Consider the following 12,587-nt stretch of genomic DNA (forward strand, 5'->3'; position numbering starts at 1 on the left):
TTAAGCTGAACTCCAGCTTTTGATATACTTTATCCAGCTTGGCCCAAAAGAACAATGTCCCTCACTAACGTGAGGCTTTTTGATGAGCTGTACAAACTGTATGTAGCTGAGGCTTCCTGTCTCATACCCAGAACACAGTAGAGTCTATCTGATCACCGCTCAGCAATTCAGAGAAAGCAATGTATTCTAGCAATGAACACAAATTCAGATTGGCTGAGTCAGAGAGGTGGGCTGATGATGTCACAACCTCTGACTCAGCCAATCAGAGATAGATTTGTATTCATTGTAAGAATACATCTTTCTCTGAATGGCTGAGCACCGATCAGATAGACTCTACTGTCTTTCAGGTATGAGACGGGAAGGTCTTGGCACGCATCTGGAACACAGTGCGGTATGCTGTATGTAGCTCCAGCTACATACAGTTTATAGAGCACATACAGTGGCCTCACATGTTAGTGAGGGACATAGTTCATTTGGGCCAGTTTGGCCCAAACAAACTATGCAAAGTATATCAAAAACTGGAGTTCAGCTTTCTCAACCAGGGTTCCATTGAACCATAAGGTTCCTCAAGAGGTGGCTATGGGTTCTTTGACCTGTAGCTGATTGACCTCCCATTTGAGGGCGCCTGCATCGTTCCAGGGTCAACGCCGCTAGGCAGAACCAGACGCATGACACTAATGTTTTTTTTTTTTAAAGCTCTCTTTAAGGGTACCTACAGTATCTTAGCACCATTGTAAGGGTTACATTTCTCCTGACCACCAATGTAAGGGGCATTTTCCCATTTGACCCCTGATGGGTCTTGGATTTGGATTTAGTAAGGGTCCCCTGAGACCTCAAAATTATTTTAGGGGTTCCTCTGGGATGAAAGGTTAAGCACTGTTTTAGCGGCGCTGTAGTGTGAAAGGTGGCTTACCCTTCAAGTAATACATGTCTCATACCTATCCCACTACAGTAATATACGTATGTCCCAGAATCTATCCCACCCCAGATTTATATACTGTACCCCAGAACCTTTACCCCTCAAATAATATAGTTACATAGTAGGTGAGGTTGAAAAAAGACACAAGTCCATCAACTCCAACCTATGTGTATGATTTTATGTCAGTATTACATTATGTATCCCTGTATGTTGTGGTCATTCAGGTGCTTATCTAATAGTTTTTTTGAAACTATCGATGCCCCCCGCTGAAACCACCACCTGTGTGAGGGAATTGCACATTCTTGCCGCTCTTACAGTAGATGCAATGCAATATGTGTCTCAAACCTATCCCACTACAGTAATATGTGTCCCAGAACCTATCCCATCCGTGGAAACATCAGTAACATGTCCCAGAACCTATCCTAACCATTGTAAGCGTTGCATTTCTCCTGACCACCAATGTAAGGGGCATTTTCCCATTTGACCCCTGATAAATTGGATTTAGTAAGGGTCCCTCGAGACCTCAAAATTCTTTTAAGGTTAAGAAAAGCTGGCTTAGGTACTTACAGTAGATTGGGAGATTAGAAAACGAAAAAAAGCTGTCTGACCGGTGACCAGAATAAGCACTAGTCATGAATGAGCACAATCTGCTGTCCAGTAATCTCCCTAGTTACTCTCAGAATCTAAGCCTTGAAAGGAAGGGGGGGGGGCGGTGTTAGGGCCCCAAAACACATTGGTTTTTTTTGGGCGGGGGGCTGTCTGTCATGTACAATTAAGATTTACTGGACTCACAATAGAGCTGCCTCTAAATATACAGCTTCGTGTAAAACATTTTGCTACAGTAAAAAATGACAATCAGAGAGCAAAAATAGGGGAAGCCTTTTTAGCGATCCTGCTGTTGGCGATTTGTCTCTAGCAGCAGAACAACCGTGTGTCATCAGCCTTTTATATTTGCAGTTTATAATAACTAAGTTGTGGTAAAATATACACATATGACAAAAAACGTTTTTGCAAATGTAATTGTAGATTTTTTTTATGACAGGTGCAGCTAGATGTGCATCAATTATACAGTATCTCACAAAAGTGAGTACACCCCTCACATTTTTGTAAATATTTTATTATATCTTTTCATGTGACAACACCGAAGAAATGACACTTTGCTACAATGTAAAGTAGTGAGTGTACAGCTTGTATAACAGTGTAAATTTGTTGTGCCCTCAAAATAACTCAACACACAGCCATTAATGTCTAAACCGCTGGCAACAAAAGTCAGTACATCCCTAAGTGAAAATGTCCAAATTGGGCCCAAAGTGTCAATTGTGTGGCCGCCATTATTTTCCAGCACTGCCTTAACCCTCTTGGGCATGGAGCTCACCAGAGCTTCACAGGTTGCCACTGGTGTCCTCTTCCACTCCTCCATGATGACATCACGGAGCTGGTGGATGTTGGAGACCTTGCGCTCCTCTACCTTCCATTTAAGGATGCCCCACAGATGCTCAATAGGGTTTAGCTCTGGAGACATGCTTGGCCAGTCCATCAACTTTACCCTCAGCTTCTTTAACAAGGCAGTGGTCGTCTTGGAGGTGTGTTTGGGGTAGTTATGTTGGAATACTGCACTGCGGCCCAGTCTCTGAAGAGAGGGAATCATGCTCTGCTTCAGTATGTCACAGTACATGTTGGCATTCATGGTTCCCTCAATGAACTGTAGCTCCCCAGTGCCGGAAGCACTCATGCAGCCCCAGACCATGACACTCCCCCCACCATGCTTGATTGTAGGCAAGACACACTTGTCTTTGTACTCTTCACCTGGTTGTCACCACACATGCTTTACACCATCTGAACCAAATAAGTTTATCTTGGTCTCATCAGACCTCAGGATATGGTTCCATTAATCCATATCCTTAGTCTGCTTGTCTTCAGCAAACTGTTTGCAGCTTTCTTGTGCATCATCTTTAGAAGAGGCTTCCTTCTGGAATGACAGCCATGCAGACCAATTTGATGCAGTGTGCGGCGTATGGTCTGAGCACTGACAGGCTGACCCCCCACCCCTTCAACCTCTGCAGCAATGCTGGCAGTACTCGTACATCTATTTCCCAAAGACAACCTCTGGATATAACATTGAGCATGTGCACTCAACTTCTTTGGTCGACCCTGGCGAGGCCTGTTCTGAGTGGAACCTGTCCTGTTAAACCGCTGTATGGTTCTTTGCCATGAGATACCATGTTGAACTTCCAGTGACCAGTATGAGAGAGTGAGAGCGATAACACCAAATTTAACACACCTGCTCCCCATTCACACCTAAGACCTTGTAACACTAACGAGTCACATGACAACGGGGAGGGAAAATGGCTAATTGGGCCCAATTTGGACATTTTCACTTAGGGGTGTACTCACTTATGTTGCCAGCTGTTTAGACATTAATGGCTGTGTGTTGAGTTATTTTGAGGGGACAGCAAATTTACACTGTTATACAAGCTGTACACTCACTACTTTACATTGTAGCAAAGTGTAATTTCTTCAGTGTTGTCACATGAAACGATATAATAGAATATTTACAAAAATGTGAGGGGTGTACTCACTTTTGTGAGATACTGTACACTGAGTATTTTCTTCATATAAAACATTGATCTGTTCTGTTTGTATCTGTAAGGATGGGACAGTGTAAAGCCTTCTGTCGTATCAATGATTGAGCGGGGAGAGGAGCCATACTTGAATGAGATGTGGCAGTCTGAGAAGGAGATGATTCTGGAGAGTTATAATACAGGTCAGTCACTTGGCATGGAAAATCCATCTCCTATCTGTTTAGTGGTAGAACATTTCTCTCTTGTTAAAAGTAACTTAAAGTACAGCTATGTAGTTGTATAATTGATATTGTGGAGGAGAATGGGGAAAGTAGACACCTGTCTTTGTTTTCCTGGGGTGAAGAAATAAAGCACAGCTAAACCCATTGATTTAAAGAGGAACTAAACCCTTCTATCGTTTTCAGCCATGGAAGCTGCCATCTTGGCCTCTGTTTGATCTGCAACTGCCATGATGCTGCACATGTGATCAGTTATAACACCAGCCAATTGATGGTTTGATAGTTTGGTTGAGAGCACAACCAATGTGACTGTTACATTCCTGGCATGTTTTAGGAATGCAACTGTTTTTTGGAAACTGTTAAATAGATGGGTTTAATTCTGCTTTAACTGTTTCCCAAAACAGTTAAAGCGGACCTAAACCCTCCTATCCTTAAGGGCTCTTTCACACAAGCAGAACGTTTAGGTCCGTCTGTCAGTTTTTCAGGCGGAACTGAACGGACGCTCCATGCACCTCTATGGAGTGACGGATGTCAGCGGTGACATGTCCGATGACATAAGATCTGCTCCGATCCGCTAAATCCAGACGGATGGAAACCCTATTTCCCCTCCGTCGATCAGATCAGATGAAAACGGACAGGTGGTCCATTTTCTTCTGGTCCCCCATAGAGGAGAGCGGGGCTCTGACAGGTCCGTCCTTGCACAGTGAGCAGAGACGGACCTGTCATCCGCTGCCTCAGCGAGGTTCAACGGAGCGATCCCTGCTGAGCAAGCGGAGTCCGTCAAAACGGGCTCTTGGGCCCCATGTGAAAGGGGCCCAAGAGCCCTTTCACACTGCCAGCTGGCCGCGTTAGCGGTAAAGCGCCGCTAGTTTTAGCAGCGCTTAACTGACGTTTTAGCGGCCGAAGAATGGGTTAAATGTACCTGTGTTGCTCTGCTGCCGAAGCGCAGTGGTGCCTATTCATTTCAATAGACAGGGCCGGTGGAGGAGCGGTGTATACACCGCTCCTCCAAAGATGCTGCTTGCAGGACTTTTTCTAACATCCTGCAAGTGCACCACTCCAGTGTGAAAGCACTCAGGCTTTCACACTGGGGCTGCAGGGGAGGCGTTTTTCAAGCGCTTTTCAGGCACTATTTTTTGCCCTTTAGCGCCTGAAAAACACCTTCAGTGTGAAAGGGGTTAAGTCAAGGAAGTTGCCATCTTAGCCTCTGTTTGATTTGCAGTTGCCATGGTGTTGTAAATGTGATCAGTTATGACACAAGAGATTTGATGGCTTGACAGGTTGGTTAAGAGTGTAAGCAATTATGATAGTTATCATTCATGGTATTGCCTTGAATGTTACTGTTTTGGGAAGCAGTTAAATTGATGGGTTTAGTTTTGCTTTAAAGCATAGTTCCGCCCAAATACTGTAGTTGCTGACTTTTACTATATGGGCACTTACCTGTCCAGGGAGCCCACGATATCGGCACCCCAGTCGATCTTCAGATCGACTGTTGGGTGCAGCCGCCGCCATTCCAGGTAAGGGAACCCAGCAGTGAGGCCTTTCGGCTTCACGCCTGGTTCCCTACTGCACTTGCGTGAAGCGCGCTGCACTTTCTGATTGGCCCGGAGGAAGGAGGAGGGGGCCAAACTTCCGGGAGACCGGCCCATGGCCCGGTGTCCCGGAAGTGGGGAAGGGGACCTGTCAAAAATAGGAAGGAAGAAGCAAATTAGCGGAAGTTCCACTTTTGGGTGGAACTCCGCTTTAAATTCAAGACATGCTGCAATTGAGAGCTGTCACATTTGCTTGTGCTCTCAACCAAACTGTCAAGGTATCAAATGGTTGGTGTCATAACCGATCACATGTACAGCACCATGGCAACTGCAGATTAAACAGAAGCTAAAATGGCAGCTTCCCTGGCTGTAAAGGATAAGAGGGATAGGATAGTTGCACTTTAATTTCACTTTTGAAATGTAAGGGCTGCTAAGCTATTACTTGAATGCCCCATGCAGGGATGTGTTCTGCCAGCCCAGGGATGCACAGGTGTTGTGTTCTTCCCTGTGCTGGTGTTCTGTCAAAAGAGCCAACTCATCAAAATCTCCAATGACCTCACTTCCGGTGACTCTCCAGCAGCAGTAATTGCAGATTTCGATGACTTGTCTGTTTTAAGAACACCGGCAGGGTATACACTACGGTGCACAACGAGTTCGCTGTTTTGACAGAACACCGGCTAAGGAGTTAAAAAAGTGGTCGCTGCCTTGGAGGTGGCCATGTTGTTGGTTACTAGTGGGTGGACTAACAATGTCCACTCATTATATTGTGTACCGTAGTGTATACGCTGCCGGTGTTCTGTCGTAATCTGCAATTACTGCTGCTGGAGAGTCACTGGAAGTGACGTGGTTGGGGATTTTGACGGGTTGGCTCTTTTGACAGAACCCCGGAAGTCCCATAAATGTCTATTGGGACATGAAGGTGCACGGACACAGCCGCTGTGTCCCAATGTGACATCCGTGTGCATGCAGGTGTGTCCCCCTGAACTTAACCAGGGTGGACATGCAAGTAATCGCTCTGTGTGAATGGGCCCTAACATGTGATGGGGCTGGCAGATTTCTTTAAATAACTGGAGGCAGAAAGCGATATGAAGGTGGTCACCAGGGGTCAGCTCAGGTTTTCTCTTTCCTTCAGCTATTTAGATCATCAGTGATCACAGCGTTTCATTTAAAGCTGACCTTGCACTCAAAAGAAAGGTCCCCTTATTATATAGTGTCCCTCCCCATCTTAAATAGCTGAATTAAAACGTGTAAAAAAAATACAAAATTTAGAGAACAAACTTTACCCCCGTCTTCCACCCATGGTTCCTAGGCAAGGGTGAAGTCATGATTCTTCCAGTTGAAACCAGGGAACACTAAGGTTTCACAATTGTGGTAGATATTGCTCCTGCACTGTGCTAGCAATAAGGTGAATACATTTCCTAACTTTTTTTTTTTCCACAGGTGTTTTTTTGTTCACAACTTTAATGCTACTGTTTGAAATGCACAAAACACTATGTAATATGCCTGAAATCAGACCTTGCTTTTTAGTGCACGGTCTGATTTAATCTTTTAGATCTGCCAAGGTAATATGTAAAAAGAAATTCAGTTGTGGGGAGCTTAACAGGCTTTGTGGAATTCAATAAAGAAGTTCCTGTTTACATTAAAAGTTTAGGGCAAACCTGTAACTTTAACAAGATCCCAAACTCACCCACTGTGTAAGGGACCCTCAAGAGACTAAACTTCTAGACTACATCTTTATAATCAAGTTGAACCTCACTGCTGATCTGTGAAAATCCTGGTACTTCTGAGTATGGGGAAGCATGTGCCACGTGTCTTCTTAGCTCTTCGGCTAATCAGCAAATCAGCAGACCCCCGTGTTGTCACATGGAGGCAGAGGTGTGACATTCATTATGCAATTGTTAACAATACTCAGTTTGGAATTTTATTAAAGTGACAGGTTTGTTTTAGGAATTGGAGAAAGTGATAAATGACAGCCTTTTTCACTCTTTCCCTTTGTAACTTTTTTTTTTTTACAGATGAAGCCTTCAATATGACCCTTTCAGATATTAGCGATTTGCCTGTTCTCCCACTAGACTGGATTGCAGAAGATGGTTTTGTCCACCCTGATTATTATACCACGAGGATTACTAGAAGTATGACATCAGGCACTCCCTTTCGAATAAAGTTAGAGAAGCCGAATGGAATCTTCCCATTTCATGTCTCAACACAAAGACTCGATACCTGGACAGAATATTCATCATCTCACTATAACCAAAGAACCATACATGAAGAGAAACCTTTGAACTTGTCTGCTGTGAACACTAATTTTATCAAACACGAGAGCCTTTTGTCCTGTTTTGGTGGTGAGCATCCATTTAGTTACGAGTCTGACCTTTTCCAAGATGAGGAGATCCGCAAAAAACAGAAACAGTTTGTCTGCTCAGTGTGCGGTAGTGTCTTTATCTCCAAGTTAGGTTTCATCAAACATCAGAAACTTCACAAAGGGCAGAATACGTTTTCCTGTGCCGAATGTGACCGATGTTTTTCAAGTGCCTCGGACCTCGTGGTCCACCGGAAAATTCACACAGAGCAGAAACCCTTTGTCTGTTCCGAATGTGGAAAGTGCTTTATCACGAGCCTCCATCTCACCAGACATTTAAGAAGCCATGAGAACGAAAAGCCGTTTCCTTGCTCGGATTGTGGAAAATGCTTCAGCAGCACAGGCAACTTGGTGGTTCATCAGCGAATTCACACAGGCGAGAAACCTTTTGTCTGTTCTCAGTGCGGCAAATGCTTTTCCCAAAAAGCTAGTTTCCTTTCCCACCAGAGGATTCACACCGGGGAAAAACCCTTTGTTTGCTTCCAGTGTGGCAAACGCTTTACTCAAAAAGCTAGCTGTATAGTCCACCAGAGAATACACACAGGCGAGAAGCCTTTTGTTTGCTTTGAGTGTGGGAAATGCTTCAGCTCTAAGGTCTATTTGGTTCGGCACCGACTGGTTCACACGGGTGAAAAGCCCTTTGCCTGTTCCCACTGCGGCAGGTGCTTCACACAGAAAGCTAGCTACCTGGCCCACCAGCGTATTCACACGGGTGAAAAACCCTTTGTCTGCACCCACTGCGGCAAACCTTTTTCTCAAAAGGCCAGCTGCATTGTGCACCAACGAATTCACACAGGTGAAAAACCTTTTGAGTGTCCGGATTGTGGCAAATGCTTTAGCTCGAAGATCTACCTGGTGAGACACAGAGTGGTCCACACCGGCGAACGACCCTTTGCTTGTTTTGATTGTGGAAAATGCTTCACGCAGAAGGCTAGCTTTAATGCGCACCAGAGGATACACAATGATGAGAAACCCTTCAAGTGTGAGGAGTGCGGTAAATGTTTCGCGCAGAAGGCTAGCTTCCTGGCTCACCAACGGATCCACACCGGTGAAAAGCCTTTCTTGTGTACTTTGTGTGGAAAGTGTTTTACCCAGAAAGCCAGTTACCTCACACATCAGCGAATCCACACAGGGGAAAAACCCTATATGTGTACACTGTGCGGAAAATGTTTTACGCAGAAAGCCAGCTACCTGGCTCATGAGCGGATTCACACAGGGGAAAAACCCTATGTCTGCTCCCATTGTGGGAAGTGTTTTGCTCAGAAAGCCAGCTGTATTGTCCACCAGAGAATTCACACGGGGGAAAAGCCCTTTGTCTGCTCACAGTGTGGCAAGCAATTTGCCCAGAAAGCAAGTTGCATTGTCCACCAGAGGATTCACACCGGAGAAAAACCCTATGGCTGTGCCGAGTGTGGCAAGTGTTTTAGCTCAAAGATCTACCTGGTGAGGCACCAACTCATTCATCGTGGGGAAAAGCCGTTTCAATGCGGGCAGTGCGGCAAGTGCTTCACCCAGAAAGGAGGATACTTGGCCCATCAAAGGATTCACACAGACGACAAACCTTTTAAGTGTCATGAATGTGGACGGGGCTTTGCCCAGAAGGCTAATTATCTGGCCCACCATAGGATACATACAGGAGAGAAGCCCTTTGAGTGCACTGAGTGTGGCAAATGCTTTTCCCAGAAGGCTAGCTTTATCACACACCAGCGGGTTCACACTGGTGAGAAGCCTTTTGTGTGCACGCAGTGTGGCAAATGCTTTTCACAGAAAGCAAGCTACTTGGCTCACGAGCGCATTCACACAGGGGAGAAGCCATTTGTGTGTACGCAGTGCGGCAAGAGGTTTACACAGAAGGCTAGCTGTGTCGTACACCAGAGAATTCACACAGGTGAGCGACCTTTTGAATGTGCGGTGTGCGGAAAATGTTTCCGACTGAAGAAAAGCTTTGATGAACACCAACGGACTCACACAGGAGAAAAACCCTTTCCCTGTTCTGATTGTGGCAAATGTTTCACCAACGCTGCCAACCGAATAATACACCAACGGATTCACACTGGAGAAAAGCCTTATGCCTGTTCGGTGTGTGGGAAATGTTTCACTCAGAAAGCAAGCTTTGCGTCCCACCAGAGGACCCATACTGGGGAAAAGCCTTTTGTGTGTTCCCAGTGTGGAAAATGTTTCACCAGTGCCTCTAACCTCATAGTCCACCGGCGCATCCACACTGACCAGAAGCCGTTTCTTTGTCCAGAGTGTGGAAAATGTTTCACCTCCAAGATTTACCTGGTTCGTCATCAGATTATCCACACAGGCCAGAAGCCCTTTGAGTGCACAGAGTGTGGCAAATGCTTTACGCAGAAAGCTGGCTATGTGGCACACCAGCGAATTCACACGGGGGAAAAGCCTTTTGTGTGTACACACTGCGGAAAATGCTTTACCCAGAAGGCCAGCTGCATTGTTCACCAACGAATTCATACTGGTGAAAAGCCTTTTGAGTGTTGCCAGTGTGGCAAGCGGTTTAGCTCCAAGGTCTACCTGGTGCGGCATCAGTTGATTCACACTGATATCAAGCCCTACAAATGTTCTGAGTGTGGCAAATGCTTCACACAGAAGGCCAGCTACAATGCACACTACAGAATTCACACAGATGAGAAACCTTTTAAATGTTCAGAGTGTGGTAAATGCTTCACTCAGAAGGCTTCTTTTGTGGCTCACCAACGGGTCCATACCGGTGAAAAACCATTTGTTTGCAACCATTGTGGCAAGTGCTTCACTCAGAAGGCCAGTTGCGTGGTCCATCAAAGAATTCACACGGGAGAGAAACCTTTTGGCTGTTCGGAGTGTGGTAAATGTTTCAGCGCCAAAGTCTACCTCGTTAGGCATCAGCTGATCCATGCGGACGTGAAGCCCTTCAAATGCGCTGAATGCGGGAGGTGCTTTACTCAGAAAGCTGCCTATATGGCACACCAGAAGCTCCATGTGGATGAAAAACCATTTGTTTGTTCAGAATGTGGGAAGTGCTTTACCCAGAAAGACAGTTATGTGGCCCACAAGAAGGTCCATATAGATGGGAAGCCCCTTGCATGTACCTGATTACTGCATGTAGATGCATCTTTAGCCTTCATTGTATGTATACTGTCACCGTAGCAATTGTCGCATCCAGGGGTGGATGTGTTGCTGGAAGTTTAGAAACCAGTAGGCCAAATACAGGAAATGTTACGATTGTTCGATTGGCCAGTCCACCCACTATTGATATTTCAGTGTTGGCTAGATGTCAGTAGTTTGAGTTTCCAGTTAACCTTTTGTGGAAATACGTTTTTGAATTTTTGGCTCTTCTTACTTGCCACAGTTATAGCGAGAGAGTTTTAAAATACCTACAGCTATTGATAATTCGATTGGGGAATGTTTGTAGGTCCCTTCACAACTCTGGCTGGTGCTCCCTGGCTGAGGCAGCTTGGGTAAAGATTCTCAACCAGGATCGGTTTAAACTGGCTGATACTCCCAAGACAGGCCAACGTCTGCAATGCTCACTCCTCCATAGGCTCAAGTCTCACTTCTCCTGCTTCATTCTCTGTACTGTATATCAAATGAAAAGCACTTGCAGCATGAGTGAAACTACTGGTGGGTGGAGTTGAGATTTTCTGGTGTACATCAAGTTCCTTATCACTATATATACTGAGAAACGTCAGTGTAATTTATCACCATCCACTCATTTCTTAAATATCAATTTTGGGTGGACTGACACTTTAAATATCCAAGTTAGATGTGCATCCATTAACCATAGTGGAAGCCATGCCAAGGTGCCATCGGTATTATTTTTTTTTAGTAAAGCTGGCAACCTGGCTTCTGGGATGGGTCCAGCTCTGATGCGGCATATGTAACCTTTTGTAGTAGAAGAGAGGAAAAATATTATTAGTATATCACAGTTCTTTTCCTGTAACCTGGTTATTCAATTTTGAGTGTTCTGGAAATGTGTTATTTGCAAATAAACTCCTAATCTTCCAACACTACATCATGGTTAATTTGCCTTCATTACAAATGTTGCCACAGGTACTGTCTCTTGAAGGGCATCTGTCATGAGGGAACTACAAAGAACAAGGTTGCTTTTCTCAGTCTGAAAATATTCTGGGTCAGTGGCTCAGAAGGAATTTAAGATGGCATCTACATGCCAACCAAGCAACTAGCATTCCTTTAATTTAACTGTACCTGAACACAAAAAGTGAAGATTTTCTATATTATAGGGCAGTGATGGCAAACCTTGGCACCCCAGATGTTTTGGAACTACATTTCCCATGATGCTCAACTACACTGCAGAGTGCATGAGCATCATGGGAAATGTAGTTCCAAAACATCTGGTGTGCCAAGGTTCGCCATCACTGTTATATATGGTTCAGCAGGGGTTTGCTGAAATTCCACCTCATTTAGGTCAATGGGAGCCAAATCTGTCAAATTAAAAATGCCCGTTTTTGGGCTACCATGCAAGGGGGGTGTCAAAAATAGCATGGGAGTGGGCACTGTGCTGAGGAACATGTATCAATGCATTTTTTTTTATTTTTTTTGTTTAAATACCACACATCCAGAAAGTGATTTTTTTTAGCACTGACACTTGCAAAGGAAAAAAGTCTTAAATTGCCAGCAAATGATGTTGACAGGTGTCTATGCCAACTCTTTGCATGCTGTGTACTAGGAACCTGGCAATGAATGTAATTTTATAAAATTAAGATCAAACCATAAAGATGTCTACTCACGAACATAGGCGTCAAACTCGCTCTGCAAGCCACATGAATGGCTGATCTCTCACACAATGCTTGGACTACCTGGCCATGGAGCCTAGGCTCTGAAGAAACGTGTCCTTTGAAACGTGTCAGCCATCTGGGTCCTATTTAGGACCCCCTTCCTTGGCCGGGTAGTCTAAGCATTGTGTGAGAGATCGGCCATTCATGTGGCTTGCAGAGTGAGTTTGATGTCTATGTTTGTGAG

At 44.9% G+C, this 12,587-nt stretch overlaps 1 protein-coding gene across 3 annotated transcripts in view; it reads left to right on the forward strand.

Moving 5' to 3' along the window:
• LOC141106500 (uncharacterized) overlaps window positions 1–11,617 on the forward strand; it is a 50,909-nt gene extending 39,292 nt beyond the window's left edge. For all 3 annotated transcript variants that reach the window (XM_073597310.1, XM_073597312.1, XM_073597313.1), the window contains exons 4-5: window positions 3,570–3,683; window positions 7,267–11,617. In XM_073597310.1, coding sequence (XP_073453411.1) covers window positions 3,570–3,683; window positions 7,267–10,700 — 3,548 coding nt within the window. In that variant the 3' untranslated portion in view covers window positions 10,701–11,617. The remainder of the gene's footprint in view (window positions 1–3,569; window positions 3,684–7,266) is intronic.
• Window positions 11,618–12,587: the final 970 nt, after the last annotated feature.

This window comes from Aquarana catesbeiana, linkage group LG08 (genome assembly GCF_042186555.1).
Source record: "Aquarana catesbeiana isolate 2022-GZ linkage group LG08, ASM4218655v1, whole genome shotgun sequence".
NCBI classification, from domain to species: domain Eukaryota; kingdom Metazoa; phylum Chordata; class Amphibia; order Anura; family Ranidae; genus Aquarana; species Aquarana catesbeiana.